The 19,936-nt window shown below is 35.9% G+C and overlaps 2 protein-coding genes and 1 long non-coding RNA gene across 4 annotated transcripts in view; 2 read left to right on the top strand and 1 right to left on the bottom strand.

The window, feature by feature from the left end:
- The window catches only part of LOC110291668 (arylacetamide deacetylase-like 2), an 18,695-nt gene extending 14,659 nt beyond the window's left edge, over nucleotides 1-4,036 (top strand). Inside the window, exon 5 of the mRNA XM_021158910.1 lies at nucleotides 3,285-4,036. Coding sequence (XP_021014569.1) covers nucleotides 3,285-3,887 — 603 coding nt within the window. The 3' untranslated portion in view covers nucleotides 3,888-4,036. The remainder of the gene's footprint in view (nucleotides 1-3,284) is intronic.
- LOC115030624 overlaps nucleotides 1-10,847 on the bottom strand; it is a 14,269-nt gene extending 3,422 nt beyond the window's left edge. Inside the window, exons 1-3 of the long non-coding RNA XR_003836216.1 lie at nucleotides 10,754-10,847; nucleotides 5,409-5,615; nucleotides 3,692-3,839 (exon numbers count right to left, since the gene is read on the bottom strand). This is a non-coding gene — a long non-coding RNA (uncharacterized LOC115030624). The remainder of the gene's footprint in view (nucleotides 1-3,691; nucleotides 3,840-5,408; nucleotides 5,616-10,753) is intronic.
- A 142-nt stretch (nucleotides 10,848-10,989) lies between these two features.
- Nucleotides 10,990-19,429, top strand: Aadac (arylacetamide deacetylase). 2 transcript variants are annotated; one of them, XM_029475372.1, is made up of 5 exons: nucleotides 10,990-11,169; nucleotides 15,030-15,252; nucleotides 16,504-16,600; nucleotides 17,603-17,774; nucleotides 18,753-19,429. In XM_029475372.1, the coding sequence occupies exons 1-5, from the start codon at nucleotides 11,035-11,037 to the stop codon at nucleotides 19,347-19,349; spliced, it is 1,224 nt and encodes a 407-aa protein (XP_029331232.1). In that variant the 5' UTR covers nucleotides 10,990-11,034; the 3' UTR covers nucleotides 19,350-19,429. The 2 variants fall into 2 exon arrangements, with proteins under 2 accessions (XP_029331232.1, XP_021013481.1); XM_021157822.2 differs by having other exon boundaries at nucleotides 16,531-16,600.
- Nucleotides 19,430-19,936: the final 507 nt, after the last annotated feature.

Raw genomic sequence — 19,936 nt, forward strand, 5'->3', positions numbered from 1 at the left:
GGCCCATTGGGCTTGCAAACTTTATATGCCCCAATATAGGGGAATGCCAGGGCCAAAAGAATGGGAATGGGTGGGTAGGGAAGTGGGGGGCGCTATGGGAGACTTTTGGGATAGCATTGGAAATGTAATTGAGGAAAATATGTAATAAAAATATTAAAAATCAAAAAAAAAAGATTGAATAAAACAGTTAGCTACAATTTTATTCAACTTTTCTAATCAGAAAATTTTACATACACAAAAATGCAGAAATAACATTTGCAAATAAATTTTAATGTCTTAAAATCACATGAACTCTACAGATCATGACCTCTAAAGACAGTTAACTGCTTCTACTCCATGTGTGATGGTTACAACAAAGAGAGTAAGTGTTCTAAACAAATTTAATTTTAAGGAATGTCTGAGGGAAATTTTTCCCAGCTAAACCATGGAGGAACACAGAGGCTACTGCTACCATGGTGCAAAGGATCAAAGACATAATGTGTACTGGAAGTAGAATGTTTTGGTCCATATAGTTCTAGTTGTATAGATATGAGGGATAAAGGACTGACAGATTAGTGAAGCTTGCACCAAAGTTGTGATAGCTATGGTTAACTTTATTTCATCTTGTTTTGATGAAAATATTTATGAGATTTAAGAGCCTTCTGGTGGAGCATACATAGATTTTTAAATACTAATCCTATACATTTAACTATATCATCCATAAGCATGAAGAAGTCAATTTTTCCATTCCACTTTTTACCTTGTCATTCTTTTTATTTCATCAGATTAGGCTTCCACTATTATTTGAAGAAGTATGGAGAGATCAGATACCTCTGGCCCAGAATTTTAGAAAAAAAATGTTTTCAGTGTTTTCCCACATGGTTTATTGTTGGATACTGTTTTCTTATAGTCTTTGTATTTCCAAATACACTCTGTCTTACCTATTGTTTTTAAACTTTTGTTTCTTCATCATAAAGGAATGGTGAATTTGTAAGAGAATGTTCTGAGTCTTTTATAACAATTGTGATTTCTTTAATCCTTCATTGTATTTGTATATAGAAATTTATTTATAAAATTGAATATGTTGAACCATTTCTGCACTGTTGGAATAACGTAAAGCTGATCCTATTATAATATCTTTTCAAGCATTGTTGACTTTGATTTAGTTTTTGGGGATGTTTAAGTTTGTGTTTATCTTGGAAACTGGACTATGAGTTCTTTGTTCTTCTTCTGACCTTATATACCTTTGATATCAGGGCCCTACTGACATTATAGAATTGCCGAGGGCCAGCCTCAGCTTGAAGAGGGGTTGTGAGGAAGGAATGTTTGAGAGTAGTGAAACAAATGACTTGAAGTCTAGTCCAAGCTGGTGGCTTGTGTTCTGTTCAAGATAGCTTTCCAGAATGCTCGATGTTCTGCATAAAGAAGATAGATCTTCAAGCAGTTCTCTCTTGCTATTCTAAACTTTCTCTAGAAAACTCATCCCTTGCAGATGAAAAACTCCATTCTTTCATTTACATACCACCTCATTCTTTATCCTATGTTCCCTTTTAATTATTCTATGAATTAGAGTCCCATGAACCAAGGCCCCTGATTCTTAGGAGACAGCAGGGACTTTGTTTTCTAACACTGCAAAAGAATTCAGACATCTGCCAGCCCCTGTTAAACACAGAAGATAATCTAGCTGGGTAGGAGTCTGCCTGAAATTACCATTTATACCATACCTGGGCCTAACCTTGCTCCATCCCAGGCCAAACCTGAACTCAGAAATCTGATTCTCCTTGTAAGCATAAGCAAAAAACTTGGGTGGTGGTATTTCCTGTGATTACAGCTCCTTAAATCTTTTATCTCCTTCCTTAATATCTTCCTGACAAGTTAGCTCATAGCACAGCTGCTTCTGTTCTGTTATATCTATGTAGCTCCTTATACAATTCATATTGCATCCTTTATCAGAATGGAAGCTTGCAGAACTCCTTGAAGCTTCCTTTTCTCTTATCTATGTCCTGCAGAGGAGTCTCTCCATTACTCATCATATTAGATACTAGTGTGCTTCATTTCATCTTAAAAAATTAGCTTTGTACTGTAGAGGGGCCTGCAAGTGTCTGTAGCAAGTTCTTTGTGTGTGTGCTATGACTGTTAAATTGATGTTTTTGTGGTGCTCCCAACAGTGGGAGCTGATGTGTCTCTGACTCTTTTGCCTGATCTCAGTACTGTTATAGGGCAATAGGGCTGCCTGGTCCAGCCTCATTGTAAGGAATTTTGCCTTGTCTTAGTGAATCTACTTTTGTCCCTTTTGGTTGTTCTCTCTTGGAGGCCTGATCTTTTCTGAAGGGAAATTGAAGGTGAGTGAATCTGGGGAAGATGGGAGGTAGTGGGAAGGACTGGGAGGAGTGGAGGGAAGGGAAATTATGTTTGAGATGTGTTGTACAAGAGAATTTGTTTTCAATAAAATAGGAAAAAGTAAGTTGTCTGAAAAGATTTTTATGCCATGTGTTTTGATCAAATTCACCTACTTCCTCAACTCCTCCCAGACACACCCAATCTTTCCTAATCGCCTGAGTTTAAGTCCTCTTCAAAAAAACAAAAAAAGAACATTGTGTCTAAGTTGCCCTACACACATAGTCTTAGATGTAGGCTTTTCTACTGGAGCATGTTCAATTATCAGAGGCTACACTCTTAGAGGAAACAGACTCTCTTTATCCCAGTAGCTATCCAATGTCAACAGGTCCTCAGCTGGTGTGAATCTTCTTGATCACTTCTCTTCTCCAAGCAGGGACTTATTCTGGTTTGGTCTTGCACAGATCTTGTATGTGCAACTATTCTGCAGTGTCAAGACAAGCAGTTTCCTTAGAGTCACCTACCACCTCTGGCTCTTAGAATATTTCTGTCTGAGCTTGGGAGGATGCAGATTTTACAGATGTTCTATATAGGGTTGAGCATTATTATCTGCACCTTGGCCAGTTATCAAGAATAATTTCTACACATTTATCTATGTAAAATCCTCTGTCACCTTTCAGACTATGTTATTTCCATCATTTACTTTTGATAAAATATATTTGTATCTCTCCCCTTCTTTTACCTTCTGTCACTGTATCTTTTCTATCATATCTTCTAATATACTTAACCAATATTTAAAAATAATATTTCAGTGCTAGGGCATTTAATGGTGACTAAGGTTATTACAGGCATTGTGGGCATAACCATGCTTTACGAAAGCACTCTGTAGGTTTTTTACCATCTCTGTTTCATGGTTTTGTCTGTTGGAATGTTGGAGCCTTTGCCTCACTGGACATCATATTTTTCAGGTGCAGATTGATCCTGAAGTAAAGCATAAACTCAAGCTGCAAGCCCTGCTTTATCCTGGCTTGCAGGTGATTGACACTCACTTGCCATCTCATCGAGAAAACGAACATGGCATAGTTCTGACAAGGGACATAGCCATAAAACTTGTGAGTTTGTTTTTCACCAAGGATGAGGCACTTCCACAGGCAATGAGAAAAAACCAGCACATGCCTCCAGAGTCCAGACATCTGTTCAGGTTTGTCAACTGGAGTACTCTTCTCCCTGACAAGTTTAGAAAGGACCATGTATACACTGAGCCTGTGCTTGGAAGATCGGCTTTCTCCCTGCCGGCGCTGATGGACCACAGAGCATTGCCCTTGTTAGCCAGTGATGACCACTTACAGCACTTGCCACAAACATACATTCTTACCTGTCAACATGATGTCCTGAGAGACGATGGGATCATGTATGTTTCAAGACTTCAAAAGGTTGGAGTACAAGTTTTCCATGACCATGTTGAGGATGGAATTCACGGAGCCTTATCATATATGACATCGCCACTTCACTTAGATCTAGGGCTGAGGATAAAAGACATGTATGTTAGTTGGCTGGATAATAATTTATAATTACAGTTTTCCTCAATGCAGTTTAATTTTGGAAGTATTTTGGTTGTGAAAAGACCAATATAATTCAAAATTGATTTGAATCAATTATAAGTTACTATGTGTTCTTGAACTAATTATCCTAACTGAGGGCTTTTCTACCTGGCCTCAGTGTTCCTGAAATAACGACTGTGAGACTTAGTCATATTTATGAATATATGTTTAGGCCATAAGCTTGGACCTGTTCCCCAACTGTCTCATAACTTATTTTTTGTGGATAGCCCTGGAGCTAATTGTATTTGATGTTAATTCCATTCTCCTGTGAGGGGTTTTGAATAAGGAATGAGGGGTTTTGAATAAGGAATGAGTCAGCACTCAGGTGATTTTTTTTTTTTTTTTGTAAACCTACCTCCCACCTTAATTTGTAAAATAAAGGAGAGCTGATGATTGGGCAGATAAAAGGGAAAGGTGGGGTGGAAGGTGGGGAGAGGGAAGAAGGAGAAAATGGAAGAGAGAGAGGATGCAGAGGAGGAGGAAGAAGAAAAAAGAGAGCAGAAGCACATGGCCTGGAGAAACTGTAAGTTCTAAGAGGTCTCATAGATGTGGAAGATGGTAGGGTAGCAGTAGATCTGCCCAATTTAGGCGCACAGCATGTATTCATATTAACTGAGTTGTGTTTTTATTGCTGGGGCATATTTGAGTTGGAGATTTACCGCAACTTAATTATCCTGTTTATTCTATTCTAGATCCCACCATATGACTGGTTACCTGGTCCCAGTTTCATGAGACCATCTTGCTGTGTGTCTATGTAACTCAATCTCTCTCTCTCTCTCTCTCTCTCTCTCTCTCTCTCTCTCTCTCTCTCTCTCTCTCTCTCTGTCAGATGTTTCCACTTTCTAATCCGGCCTCAGCTCATTGGCCAACTAGCTTTTTAATTGACAAGTGAATGCACAAGAGATTATTTCTACAAATAATTAGTTTTTAAAAAATTCCGTATCTGTAAAATATGTTAGTGTATTTCCCTTTAGTTATATTTATTATAATTATGGTGGTCCCCAGAGGAGCCATTGCTTCATGAATTAGAGAAATATTGATTACTATCCTTATATGTAAATTCTCTTAACACAGAGCATAGGCATTTATTTATTGATTCACACACACGGACTTATACATAGTTTTTCTTGATATTTTATAATATACATCATTGATAAATATGAAATTATCTTTTATTTAAAAATTAATACACAGTATTTGCAGACAATTCCTTCCTTGTAAAATTTGATAGTATAACAGATATTTTGAGTCTGATAATTTTACAGGAATATACTATTATATATTACTTTGTTCAATATTTTATTCCCAAGTATGTGCTTTAGATTTTCAACATTCAGTTTCAAAAGCCTAGGTATTTTTTTTCTTTTGATGTGTAATTTTATAAGTGTTTTCTTCATATATTGAAAATATATTTTTTCATACACTATTTTCTCATTATGTAGACCCCTTCCCCAGTCCTCCCAAATTCACTCCACTTTCCCACACACTCACATTTGTAGGCTTTCTTGCTCTTTTGCGTTAGAAAACAAACAAGGTTTTTGTTTTGCTTTGTTTGGTTTTTATCTTGAATTGTATTTTTGGTAACTATTTCATTTCCCTTCTTTTGGTTTTCTTCTAGGGGAAATTTCAAAACATCTTGTTCTGGTTATCTTTCCATGTCTTCTGTTTCCTTAAAAAACAATACTTCCTCCTTCATTCCTGAGAATAAAGAAACATGTAACATCATATAATTAGGAAAGAAGTTTAGACAAAAGATCATTTGGGAATCTTTTCCAAAAAACCAACTGCTCTTCCAATTTGCAGAAGGAAGAGAAGTTAAAGGAGAGACTTATCACTTGCCCTTTATCTAGGAAACCAATAGGTATATGATTTAATTAAATACCTATTGTCTATTACATTTATACAGCAGTGTCAGAGCCCTCCTTAGTGATTGAAATGATTACTTTCTTTACAATAAAAGAAGATAATAAAATAAATAAATTTATATTTCTGATGTAGGAGTAACATAATTGTTAATATATTTGGAAATCTCTACAGAAATATTTCATATAGGTTCATCATAGAAACTTTTTATTTGCATAGTGATTAGTTGGTAAGTGGTTCTCTGTATTTTTTATGAGTGGTCCCCTGCAAGAGTGTTTCTTCTGAATTTACAAAAAGATCACTTCCTTTGGGGGTTTGCCAATTTTTATTTAACCAGAAGTTAAAGTGGGAGTTTCATGTGTGTCTGTGTAATGCACATTTTAGGGTGAGGTTCCAGTACTCATTTATTCATATTGTAAAAATGTTCCTTAGTGTATATAATAGTATTTTCAAAGAGACAATCATCTGATAAAGATTTTTAGTTTAAAAATTGAAAGTTGTATAGGTGTTGATGTATAGATTTCTTACTATAGGAACTTTAAAAGCTAAAAATTGCCACAAGAATTACAACTTGGAATAAAAGAGCATCTTAGGAATGAGATGCAATTATAAGTCATTGCTTTAAAACTGTGAGCAGTCAATTTCTTACAGACAAGATGGATATATAAAGTATTTGGTTGTACAAATAATATTTTGTTGTTTAAATCACTAAGCACTATCAATGCCAAAATAGTCTTTAGCATATAGGACTCATTCAGTACACTTCATGATGTTCACATGCATTGACAATCTAGTATGTATTTATTTATTTTAATGCTGTCTTAGGGTTTCTGTTGCTGCAAGGAAACACCATGACCAAAACCAGAAAGCAGATTGGAGAGAAAAGGATTGATTTGGCTTATATCTCCATATTGCTCCTTGCTTGCTCAATTTGCTTTTTAATGAACCCAGGACCACCAGCCCAGGCATTGCATCACCCACATTGGGCTGGCCCCTCCTCTATTGATCACAATTTACAAAAAGACTTATACCTGGATGTCACAAAGGCATTATTTTTTTTTCAATTTAGGTTCCCTCCTTTCAGATAACTAGTTTGTGTGTCACATTGACAAAACACTAGCTAGTACAACTGAGTTTTATCAGTTTGACATGTAAACTAATTATTAACCCACACCTTTCCTTTCTTATTCATTCTCAGTATCTCACATTAAAAACATAACTTTAAAAGTCCCACAGTCTTTCCAAACTCAAACACATTAAAATTTCTGTCTCTTTGAAATTTCCAATCTCTCTAACATTCAAAATCTCCTTTAAAATCCAAACTCTTTCATCTGTGGGCTACTGTAAACGTCAAAATTAAATTAAAAACCTTCTTCAAGATGGAAGAAACAAGGAACAGTAACAATCTGAACTTAGTAAAGCCAAACCCCAATGGTATATGCAACTCAGTGTCCAATTGTCTGTGATTCAGTCTGGGATGAGTCTTCTAGGCTCATCCAACGATCTTGAGTCACTTCTTTACCTCTGCCTCTGCAGCACACACAGCTTGCCTTCTAGGCCCCAGTGGGCTCTATTCAAATACTACTCCTGCTCTTGATGGTAAGTCCAAGTTACTGACATCTCCAAAATTCTGGGGTCTTCTGCTGCAATTAGGCTGTGCTCTCACTAATACCCTCTCATAGTCTCTCTTCACAATGCCAAGCCTCAACTTCTTCATATGATCCCTTCAGTCCTGGGGCTTCAACTGCCACTGATGCTGCGCCTTCACCAATGGCCATCCCTGGTCTCTCACAGTGTGCCAAGCCTCAGCTGCTCTTCATGATCCTTTCATGCTTTCAAAACTAGTACCACATGGGTGACTCAGACACTACAGAATTCTAGAAGCATCCAAGGGTTGGATCTTGTGTTGGCTGCTGAAGGTATTCTTTTTGAGATAGCACATCCAATTTCTTCTGACTTAGATATAAAAGACCCAGGTTTCCAGAACATCTGCTTTGGGGCACTCTTTAGCATAATTTATCCATTTCTCAGGCCTTCAAATGGAGATTGGAAATGAAAATATAAAAGCCTTTGAATATAGAATGGACTTCAGCAAGAATTTTCCTGTTTTGCAAGCTTGCAGATGACAGTGGAATTCTTTGAAATTCATATTAATGTGAGATGAGATGATTCCCATAATAATCCTGGTTTTCTTTTAGGAAATTTCATACATATTTATCCTTAATGATGATCATATGAAGCCCCCACTTTCACATCTGACTCCAAAAAACCTGCCAACTCTCCCCTCTCAAGTTCATATCATTTTACCTTTTATATTTGTTTTCTTTTGTGTGTGTGTGTGTGTGTGTGTATGTGTTTGTCTCTCTGTGTGTGTTACTGTGTTTGTGTGTGTTTTGTGTATATGTTTCTTTATCTCTCCATCTCCCTCCTCCTCCTCCCTCTTTCTCTCCTTCTCCTCTCCCTCCCCCTTGCCCCCCCCCCTGTATATGTGATATTCCACTTAGTCCAGTTAGAGTTGCCAAGAAGTAGATGGGTATGGATTCCACCAGTTCAGCATAGGAAACTTAACTATACTATAGGCCACATCTTCAATAAAGTATGATTCTCCACATTCCAGCAACTATCTATTAGATAGTTCCTCAGTGAGGGAGAAGCCTGGCAATAGTCTATGTCACTTATCTTTGGACTTTGCCTGGCTTGACATTTTCTAACCATGACTGCTGTGAGACCATGTGTGACATAGCCATGCCATGAGTCTACCATTTCACATTTCATAGCTCCCCTCCCCACTCTCTTTCTATTAAATTGTTTCTTGCTTTTTATTTCTGATGTTTTCAGTGTCTCCATGTGGTGCGAGCAATAGACATGTCCTATTTAAGGCTTCAAACCAAGTCTCTTATTCTCATTACTCTAACCAGTTATGGATTTCTCCATTGACTGATTTATAATGTAAAAAAAGAAGAAAGAAAGACAGAAAAGAAAAGAAAAGAAAAGAAAAGAAAAGAAAAGAAAAGAAAAGAAAAGAAAAAAGAAAAGAGAAAAGACGGTATAGTCACATACATGTGGAGCAGTAAGTAGGGCAGTAGTTCTCAACTTGTGGGTAGCAGCTACCCTTTGGAGGTCAAGTGACCCTTAAACTAGGGTCACCTAAGACCACAGGAAAACACGGATATTTATAGTACAATTCATCACACTAAAAATTACAGTTATGAAGTAGCAATGAAAATAATTTTATTGTTGGGGTCACCACAAATAAGGACTATATTAAAGGGTTGCAGCATTAGGACAGTTGACAACCTAATTGTAGGACAAATTTGACAGCATGACTACTGAGGAAAGAAATACATTCTATCCTAATGCCTCTGACATCCTAAGCTTTTGACTATATGTTTAACAGTACTGTATATGAAATCCACTCCTATGGAGAAGGCCTTGAATCTGACCAGAGATGGGTTACTCACCCACAAAACTTAAGCGAATATTATACCAGTAAACACATCTCTTTTGGGAGATTGGCACTGATTCATTCCAATGCTGCTTTAAACCGCTGATATCATTTCTCTCCTAGAGAGCTCAGCATGACAGAAAAGGAAGCCAGAGGAAGGAAGAAAACTTCCTGATCAATTTGGTTTTGAGCTCTTTATGTTCTAAAGCTAAAATTCTGGTGTTTTCAATAATAGGGTCAGCCCAGAATGGTAGACTGGAGATAGATCCAGGGGTCCAGAACACATTTCCAATAGACAAAATCATTGCTACAACTTTACTATAACCTAGTCTTTCCTGAACATTGCCAACATTTTAACTGAAATAACAAAGTCAAGTTGAATTAAAAGAATAAAAGAAAAACTAAAGTCTGAGTCAATGATCAAAACCCAAATGGGCAGATATCCATGAAAACAAACAAAAAAAGTGGTTTGAAAAAATAACGATAACTAGTTTTCACAAATCACCAAATCAATTCTAACAACCCTCTCATACAAACAATTGGATGAAGTTCCTGCATAATTCCTTTTAATTGAGGGGGGGCAGTTATAATATAGCTACAAGTTTTCTCACTTTTTTTTTCCTCCAGACCCTTCTCTGTTCTTTCAATTTCATGGCTTCTTTTTTCTTCACTTTGCCTTCACTGATCTCTGCCACCAGACCATCTGTCCACCTAACACAGTCTCATAACATGTGAATAAAACTACTCCCTCCATGCATAACACAGGTAGTCATGTGTAACAATTAGACAAAGGTAGACCAAGGTTTTGACTCTCATTTTCTTTCATAGTGCTATAGGATATAGCCTTTGTGAAACAGGGGATCGAATATAAAATATTAGCTTTAGAAATATGTAGTTTACTCTTTAAAAAGTAGTCTGGTAATAGCCATCCTTCCATATGAAGATTATTTGATGCAATCTACTTATTGTGAAAGTCAGGTTGAACTTGGCATGGAATATGCTTGAAGCTCACTGAAACAGAATTTAATACTTGAGTCATTCAACGTGAGTCATTCACTATCTAAATAAGTGGGGATTAGAACAGATAAGTGACTTTTGTGCAGATTTTCTGGTGACAATTATAAACTTAATAACCAAAGAAATGTTTTAAATTAGAATATTGGACTAAAAGGTGAGAATTGTCTAATTATCAATGTAGCCAAATATAAAATGAAGAGGAATGGGTTTTTCAAGTTGAGAATGTACAGAATGGAATCAGCTGAGCTGTGAACAGAAAGGAACATGATATAATTATTCTATGTTCTCAAAGGAAATCATATAAACAGAAAAAAGTTACTTCATAAGCCGAGCCATTGAACAGTCATTAAAAACTCCTGGAGTTTCCCAACAGGAAGGGAAGTAGGGCACAGAGGCAATTAAGGAAAATTGAAATCTTTTTAAAATTTCACATAGCTTTAAAAGTGTTGTTGATCTTCTTTTAGTTTCTACTTTACATATGTCTTTCTCATTTGTTGCAATAATTACTTACAGGTAAGAGAGTCTGAATAATAACGCCTTTGTTGTGATATATTTTTCTTGAAAACTGTTCAGGAACAGACTGTTGCTACTAGATAGGAAGTACTTTCGAGATTAAAGCTCTGCTTTGAAATTCTTTGTAGATTTGGAGTGCCTGTGCTTTAAGAGATTGCGTAGTGGAATTTGGACTGAATAAGTTAGGTAACACTTGGGGACTGGTTAAAATTCAACATCCAATGATTTGAAATGAGTTGCATTTCCTAACTGCCAAAAGTAGAAAGAGCAGAAGGAAACATGGGGAGAACCATTTTTCTTCTCATCTCTGTGGTGCTTGTAGCTTATTATGTTTATATACCGCTTCCAGATGCTATTGAAGAGCCTTGGAATGTAGTATGGAAAACTGCCTTTGTAAAAATAGGAACAGATTTGGTAAGTTCTGAATTTTACCAGCCTTATGAATGTTGAATAACTTAAAAATGACAAAGTAGGATCTATGAAAGATGTTTCTTAGCATGATCCTTCTCTAGATCTGATTCCAGTTATAGTCAGCAACCAGACAGAAGGAAAGGAGAAGAAAGAAGAATAGAGGATAGAAAGAGAATGGGTGTTTTACAGTACTGCCAGGTGAAGGTTTTTAGAAGGTTCAACTTCAGTAAAAAAAGAATGGAATAGAAGCATTGTTTAATTATAAAAGTCTATGCAGTAGATTTAGATTCATGCATGGAAATCCATGTGGGACAATTAGTAAGGCTGATTGGTTAAAAACAAAACAAAACAAACAATCCAACAACACAGGAAACAAGACCATATAATTCCTAATTGGAGCCATTATTGTAACTCTGGGCATTTTGTGTAGGTTGTACTTCATTCGATGTTTCCATTGCTGTATAGAAACTTCAGTTCTGGGAGGTGCCATTTGTCTGTTGTTGCTCTTAATTTATGAAAAACATGAAGTTATATTTATAGAGTCCTTTCCTGTGCCTATAAATTTAGAGTGCAACCTAAAATATTTTCTAGAAGTTTCATAGTTTGGGGTTTACTATTGAAGTTTTTCATCAATTTACATCTTATTTTGTGCAGAGTAAGAGGTAACTGTGTACTTTCGTTATTCTACAAGTGGACATCCCACTGTGGCAGCACAATTTGCTAGTTCCTTCTAGTACATGGCTTTGGCATCTTTGTGGGATATTCAGTCAGCTATGAATATGTTTCATTATACCATAAATAAAAGTTAAAATTTCCACATACATATCAGAGACCATTATAAACATGTTTAGATTGCACCATGTAGGGGACAATTTAATATTGCCTTATTCGTGTGCCTTTGCTAAAAATATGATTGTTTTGTTTTGGTCTTTTTCTATTATGATAGGTTTTTTGTTTATTTGCTTTAGTTTTCATTTTAGCGGATTTTTGAGAGACGGAGACAGAGATAGAGTGACACAAAGTTGGCTGTGCAGGGAGGTAGGGAAACATAACTAAAATATATTGTATGAAAATTTTTAAATGAAAAAATGCAATATGATTACTAAAAGTAAAACATTCTATCAAACATAAAATTCTATAAGTGAAAAATATAAAAGAATTAGTGACATGTTTTGATGACAAAATTATAAAAGAACATGAAATGTGTTACATGGTAATGACATCAACAGAAATAAAGATTTGTAGATTAGTGAAAGAGAAGACCCAAATATATATTCACATTTAAAATGCTTTTGATATTTGACAAAGATGCCAAAATACACAATAGAGAAAAGACAGTATCTTCAACATGTTTTAGCAGGGTAATTGCATGTGCACATGTAGAAGAATAAAGTCAAATCTTTATCTATCATACTGCATGAAAATCAACTCCAAATAGATTAAAACAAACAAAAAAAAGGAGGTCAACACTGAAACCTGAAATGCTAGAAGAAAATATAGTCAGTACCCTACACAATATAGGTGTGGGAAATTTTTCTAAATAGGGTACCTTTTACCCAGGAATTAAGGTCACCCATTGAAAAATGAGACCTAAAATAATTTAAAAACTTCTGAACAGCAAAGAAAACTATCAGTTTGGTGAAGAGGAATTTCTCAGAGGGAGAGAACCGTTGCCAACTATATATTTGATAGAAGGTTAATATCTAGAATATAAAATAAGTCAAAATGAAAGAGTCAAGAAAAATGACAAAGTTAAAATTATTTTAAATTTTTAAAATGAATCTCTTTAAGGGATTTGTTACCTTTTTAAGAGCTTCTACCTGTTTACCTGTATTTTCCTGTATTTCTTTCAGTGAGTTATTTATATCCTCCTTAAAGGACTCTATTATCTTCATGAAATAGGAGTTTTAGGTCAGCATCCTGGTTTTCAGGTGTGTTGAGGTATCCAGGGTTTGATGTGTTGGGAGAACTGTGTTCTGATGGTGCCAAAGTATGTTGGCTTCTGTGGCTTATGGTTTTGCACTTGCCTCTCACCATCTGGTCATCTCCTTTACAATTGCTGGGATTGCAAACTAGTGCAAGCATTATGAAGATCAACCTTACAAATTCTCAAAAACCAAAAATTAGATCAGCCCTAAGATCCATCTATCCCACTCATGGCATATGCCTAAAGAACTCAACATCCTACTCTACAAATAGTTGTTCAGCTATGTTCATTGTTGCTCTAGGCACAATAGCTAGAGAGTAGAAACAACCAAAATGTCCCTCAACTAATGAATGAATAAAGAAAATGTGGTACATATACACTATGGTATATTATTCATCTCTGAAGAAAGCTGAAATCATAGAGCTAGAAGCTGCAGTTGAGATGTAATGTATCAGGGAAGAATACATTACAGAAGAAAATCTACTGAGTGAGGTAGCCCACATCCAAGAAGACAATTGCCACATGTTCTCTATATGTGATTATATATAGTTCTCAATATTTAGATGTCAGTATATACCCGAGAGCCACTATAGAAACCAGAGAAATTAGAAGAGGACATGGGGGAAGAAAAGAAATAGAGAGGCTAGGAGGACACAGTAGGAATAGTAAATCAGGACCTAGGGATTAACTGGAAACTAGGATTAGAAGACAATACAGAGAGAGAAGAGGAGAGATAGAGATCTCTATGACTGTCTGAAAAATATCACAGGGAAACATTGTTTTATGTTAACTCAAAAAGTTTTCCCTGAGAGTAGAAATTCTCCCACCATGAACCACAGCAGCTATATCTAACAAAACTCCAGTTGCAAAAGACTGCCATTGCCACTGTGGCTGTCAAGGTGTTGCAAGCAAGACCTCATTGCTGCACACACAACACACTTCCAACACAAGAATTGAAGGAATCAAGCTGGAACCTGAAAGCTTCCTCCTTGACAACTAGCTCTCATAGGAGCTGTGCAAGCTATTGAGGGAGTGGATCAATAAATAGTCCCACCCAGCTGTGACACCTAGAAACTAAGATAATGGCCAGCATTGCAAGATGTTCCCCAGGGTGCAACAGTAGCAATCTTGGGGGGTAGCCAACTCTGTTTGGATTTGAGGCCTGCTTAATAGGATGAAAATTCAATCTGGTATCATAAACACAGTCAATGAACTATGACTGGTGAAGTCACTGATCTTGAGGAAAACTTACCCCCACTATTTTACTAAACCAGTATAATTTCTCATTGCCTTCTAAATATTCATCCTCCTACCACAGACACACATGCAGAGAATATAACCAAGATCCACAAAATTACAAAATTAGTAAAATTACAAAAAAAAAAAAAAGAAGAAAGAAAGAAAGAAACTGACTATGGATTCTCAGCACCAAGTGATACATCTACAGCCCCTACACCTAAAGTTCAGGGAACATGATACACAAGAGACAGAAAAAGTTTAAGAGCCAGATATCTGAGATGACATAGTGTCATACATGTGTGTGTGTGTGTGTGTGTGTGTGTGTATGACACTATGTCATCTCAGATCAGGGAAAGTACCCAAGAAATCTCAGAAATTGGTGACCTAAGCAAGATAAGGGTACTAGCAACTCCAGCTGATTTTCCCAATGTGGATGGCAGAAATGTCATAAGACCCTATCCATCCATAGATGAAGAGATACAGGTGATAGATTACTGGCAAAAATGGGAGAATCAATCTTCTCTAGGGAAAAGACCCTGACAGGTTATCCAATCTCAATCAGTCAGCTGTAAATATATATTCATATGAGCAAAACTAGAGAGATTCAGCAGGCTGCATTCACACACACACACACACACACACACACACACACACACTTGTAATTATTGTTATGTTTTTGTTTTTCCTGTCAACTCAGGCTTCATTTGGTGAATTTTTGGGAATCAGTCATTTCATGGAAACGTTACAGTTACTTATGAGATTTCAAGAAGTCCCACCCACGTCTGATGAGAATGTCACTGTGATGGAGACAGCTTTCGACAGTGTTCCAGTTCGCATATACATACCCAAAAGAAAGTCAATGACACTCAGGCGGGGCTTGGTTTATATTCATGGTGGTGGCTGGTGTTTGGGGAGTGCTGGTATGTCACAGTGGCTGAGCACTCTTGTTTATCCCATAAAATGTGATATTGACTGAGCATATAAAGACCTATAAAGTCATATGTAAGTTAGATAATTCTTCAATTGTTTAATGTACTCTTTTGTGAAAGGTGAATTAATTGTTACTCAAAGCTATAGAAAAATCTCACTTAAGAAGAGAAATGGCTTCTTAAACATGGAACTTTATTATTGTATAATTGTTGGAATGCTGTATTGAGAGCAAAAGCAGGGTGAACTGAACAGTGGGTGAAATAGCAGCCAATAGAGATGGTGAGTGTGGTCTTTTATAAAGCCCTAAGATGAAGGAAATGAGACAAAGATGTTAGATGTAAAAGCATAGAGCTGAATATGATATACTTATTTGACATTACATATTTCACTTGTTACATATGGATTGTACAATATAATATATTACTATTACAGTTTTGTATTATAATTTGACTTTATTGAATATAAGTGTATAAATATAAATAACATATAATCGTTATATCTAATCTATTTTATAATGTATGTATTTTAAATAACTCGAGAAGCCTATGACAGCTTCGTAAGCTGATTTTAAGATGGTAAGATATGTAACTGAGGAAAATATGTAATAAAAATATTAAAAATAAAAAAAAAGATATGAGGTGTTCTGGAATGTGAGACTTAAGGAAGAGTTCTTTCGACCTTGAGAACTTCAAGGTAACTTTGCAGGCTTTGGTTTATTTTTCACCTAGGTTATCTATACTTGGAACACTTTCCTAAACCCAGGTGCAAGTACATAGTCCATTCCTAACCCATTGCATTGCTAAGGGGGTAGGGGGAGACAACAAAATCTCATTTTCCCCCCTCTCTGTCTAGTTATAGATGGATGTGTGAATAAGGACTTAGGTTTGCTCTTTCTTTTTCTGTCAGTTTTATTGAAGTCTAACACTATTTCAAGGCAGTGCTCTCTATACAACTCCATTAGAGCAAGTATTATTATGTATCTATGCTTTGTGATAACCACTGTCTCTAGTAGACAGTACACTCCTTAAAGTTTGGTATAGTTACTTGTACTTCCAACAATATTCTCAAAATCTGCTAAATGAGAGGGAAAGGCATGAAGCTTGATCAGAATGACAGAGCTTTAGAGTAAGCACTGTGAAGTGGACAGAGTAAGTACCTACACTCATTTGTAGACTGTCTGTGAGGAGCAGCAGACACTGATGTGGTTTTGCTGATTTGCTCTCCATCCATTTTCTTGCCAGACTTTCACTCCGTTTTCTTGATTTCAGCTGAATTCACCTATGACACTCTATCGCGATGGACAGCCCATAAACTTGATGCTATTGTTGTGTCAACCGAGTAAGACCACAGTTTGCTTCTTCAGTGCTTTTCCATGTGTTTTCTGTAGCAAGAAACCAATATCTTGGTTATTTATTTATTTATTTATTTATTTATTATTGGAATGCTTCAGATGAAATTAAGAGAGTGTGCAAAGAAAAGAATTTAAGTTGACCAGAATAGCGTCAGAGATAAGAGAACAAAAAAGCAACATGAAACACTCAAATCAACCAAGAATCCAAAGAGAAAGGGCAGAAATCATCAGAACACAGTAACAGTGGTATATAATGTGCACAAAGGATCTGCATGGGAATTCTAGCCCAATTTACTTCAGCAGAGTGAGTTCTTAGAGTCAGAGAATCACAGGAAAATAAGATTTAAAGTTTTGCCTGGAGACTTTTTATGTCACATCTTATTAATTAAGTATAGTTTATCCACAAGTGAACTAACAATCATATAATTTTTGTACACTATGGTCTTTCTGAGAATGCCATGATAAACTATATTTAAAAGGTTATTTCACCATTTATCACGGCACAGTCATCCCTGAAAATAATTTGTCCTCAAGCTACACGTGAAAACAGACAAAGACATAGTCTCAAACATTAGCATACTAGGACAATAGCTGATAAGAAATCAATTTGATGGAAATTGATATAACAATGAAGTAACTAATAAAATGCAATGATAACATAGGTAGTTTTTGTTATTGATATTTTTCATTGATTAATTTTTAGTATAATAATTGTAAAAAGAATGTACTGGGAGACATTATTAAGGAAAGTTTTACCCACTTTTTTTTCACTCTTTTTCTTTTGATTCAACAAGGCTAATTCACTTTTTTACTCAAGGTTTTACTAGTATAAAAATCAAATCAGAGAAGACTTTATGATGGAGACTCTGGGGGTATAAAGCTAGCAATAATATTTTGTTTATTAATGATAACTTGGACTATTAGCTTAGAGAAACACAACATATCTTTAAGTAAATTGCATTAATTTGAAACTGTTATTCCTCACACAGCTATGGCTTAGCCCCAAAACACCATTTTCCAAGACAGTTTGAAGATGTGTATCGTAGTTTACGATGGTTCTTACAAAAGGACATCCTTGAAAAATATGGTGTAGATCCTAGGAGAGTCGGTGTGTCTGGAGACAGTGCTGGTGGAAACTTAGCCGCAGCTGTGACCCAACAGGTAGGCTTCTAGGGTCTGTTTGATATTTTAAAATGCCCTATATATAAACATATTTCCTCAGACATTCTAAAGGTCAGTGAGTACTGAGTCCTGTATGGTCATGGAAGGAACAGTGTGACATGGTTTCCCATACCTGGAGCAAAGGCATCAGGACAAGGCCTCCATGAGTGTTGACAGCTGTTTGGCATGATGTTTGTTTGTATAAATAAATACATATTTTTTACTTCATGTTCCTCCTTTAGGAAACATTCTCCCTGCCAAAGTTATCAGGGAATGTCTTCTTTGATAACATTTTCATTTTCAGAGAATACATGCTACAATTTCTAACATCTTTAAATACACATTTATTTTTCTTGTTGCACTATCAGTTAGTGATTCTTTTAGATATTCACACTTCTATAAGTTTTAAACCAATCTGATTCATAATTATTGAATATCTGTATAAAATATCATACAATATGCTGTAGACCATCATTGACTAAATAGATGGAGAAAATTTCTAGATCTACAACATTTTCAAGACAAAGAAGTCCCACACAGTTAACTCTAGAATTCAGTGTCTTGTCTTCCATAACACATTTACTACTAAAAGGAGCACTTTTGTCTGACGTAAGTATTGGAACCTTCTCAGGGTTACAGCTCTGAGGTTAAAGTGCAGAACCTCCCCTTATTCATTCTCCTGAATGGGCCACGCATAAACCACCCTACACTTTATATGTTGAAAAGATAAACTCTCAGTGTTAAAGTAAAACAATGCTCATTAAGAGTTAAAGCTCTGCTTCTTTTCTTCCTTGGTATTTGACTGAAATTAATGCTTATTAGTACGTATAGACAATATAAAGAACTGGGAAAAATTATGAGACATTTCTGTTGGATCTGATTATCTGAATTTAGCTTATTTCTTCATATTGCTTTTTTAGCTGAAAGTATACCTACTATTAAAGTAGTCATTCAAATGCAATTTTAAATCCTTTTCAGCTTATACAGGATCCAGATGTCAAGATCAAACTCAAGGTCCAAGCCTTAATATATCCTGCCCTTCAGGCTCTTGATACAAATGTACCATCATATCAAGAAGGTTCCCATTTTCCAGTTTTAACCAGGTCATTAATGGTCAGGTTCTGGAGCGAATACTTTACTACAGACCGAGGCCTGGAAAAAGCCATGAATCTCAACCAACATGTACCCATGGAATCTAGCCACTTGTTACAGTTTGTGAATTGGAGTTCCTTGCTCCCTGAGAGATACAAGAAAAGTCCTGTTTACAAAAATCCCACTCCTGGTAGTTCTGAACTGGCTCAAAAGTATCCAGGGTTCATAGATGTGAAGGCATGCCCTCTGTTGGCCAATGACAATATATTGCATCATTTACCTAAGACCTATATCATCACTTGCCAGTATGATGTCCTAAGAGATGATGGACTCATGTATGTCAAGCGGCTTCAGAATGTTGGAGTTCATGTGACTCATCACCATGTGGAAGATGGATTCCATGGAGCGTTTGCCTTTCCTGGTTTAAAACTTTCAGAGAGGATGCAAAATCAGTACTTGAGTTGGCTTATCAAAAATCTGTAACAAAACCTGCAAAATGATTTATTAAGGTATATAAGCAACAAAATAAGAAATAAACTAGTAAACATGGCTTTGAGGTTTCATATACTGTTCAAAACCGTTGTTGTTTCTAACAAGCTGATAGCTTCCATGTTTTGTTATTTTTATCATTAGCAAATGTTTTTTTTTTTTTTTCATTCCTCATCCTGTATTTACCTATGGACACATACCTCCAAGCCAGAGTTTTATCTGGTTACTGACAATCCAAATTCATGTCCGCATGCTTATGAAACTTGTATTTAACCAACTGTCAAGAGGCACAAATTCCATAACAATTATATAGTGCACTTTTACTACTCATTATTATGTTACACATAAGAAAATTTAGGCTTAAAGGAATGAAGTAATAAGATATGTTCTAAATCTAGATACTGTTGGAATAAACAGTCACTGAGGGTTTCTACCAAACTTAGATCATGTAGTTTTCAAATAAAAGGCACAAAACCTTTATATTTATATTAGTTTTAAATCATTAGAACTGGGCAGATATCAACCCTATATGTTATTTTGTTAACTTCCCTGTCAATAATCCTGAGATATATCTTGCCATG

The sequence above is a fragment of the Mus caroli genome, chromosome 3 (assembly GCF_900094665.2).
Source record: "Mus caroli chromosome 3, CAROLI_EIJ_v1.1, whole genome shotgun sequence".
Taxonomy (NCBI): domain Eukaryota; kingdom Metazoa; phylum Chordata; class Mammalia; order Rodentia; family Muridae; genus Mus; species Mus caroli.

Coding starts and splice junctions, on each gene's coding strand:
- Aadac (XM_029475372.1), top strand. CDS start 11,035: ATGGGGAGAACCATTTTTCTTCTCATCTCTGTGGTGCTTGTAGCTTAT. Junction 16,601..17,602: donor GCTATTGTTGTGTCAACCGA/GTAAGACCACAG, acceptor TTCCTCACACAG/CTATGGCTTAGCCCCAAAAC. Junction 17,775..18,752: donor CCGCAGCTGTGACCCAACAG/GTAGGCTTCTAG, acceptor AATCCTTTTCAG/CTTATACAGGATCCAGATGT.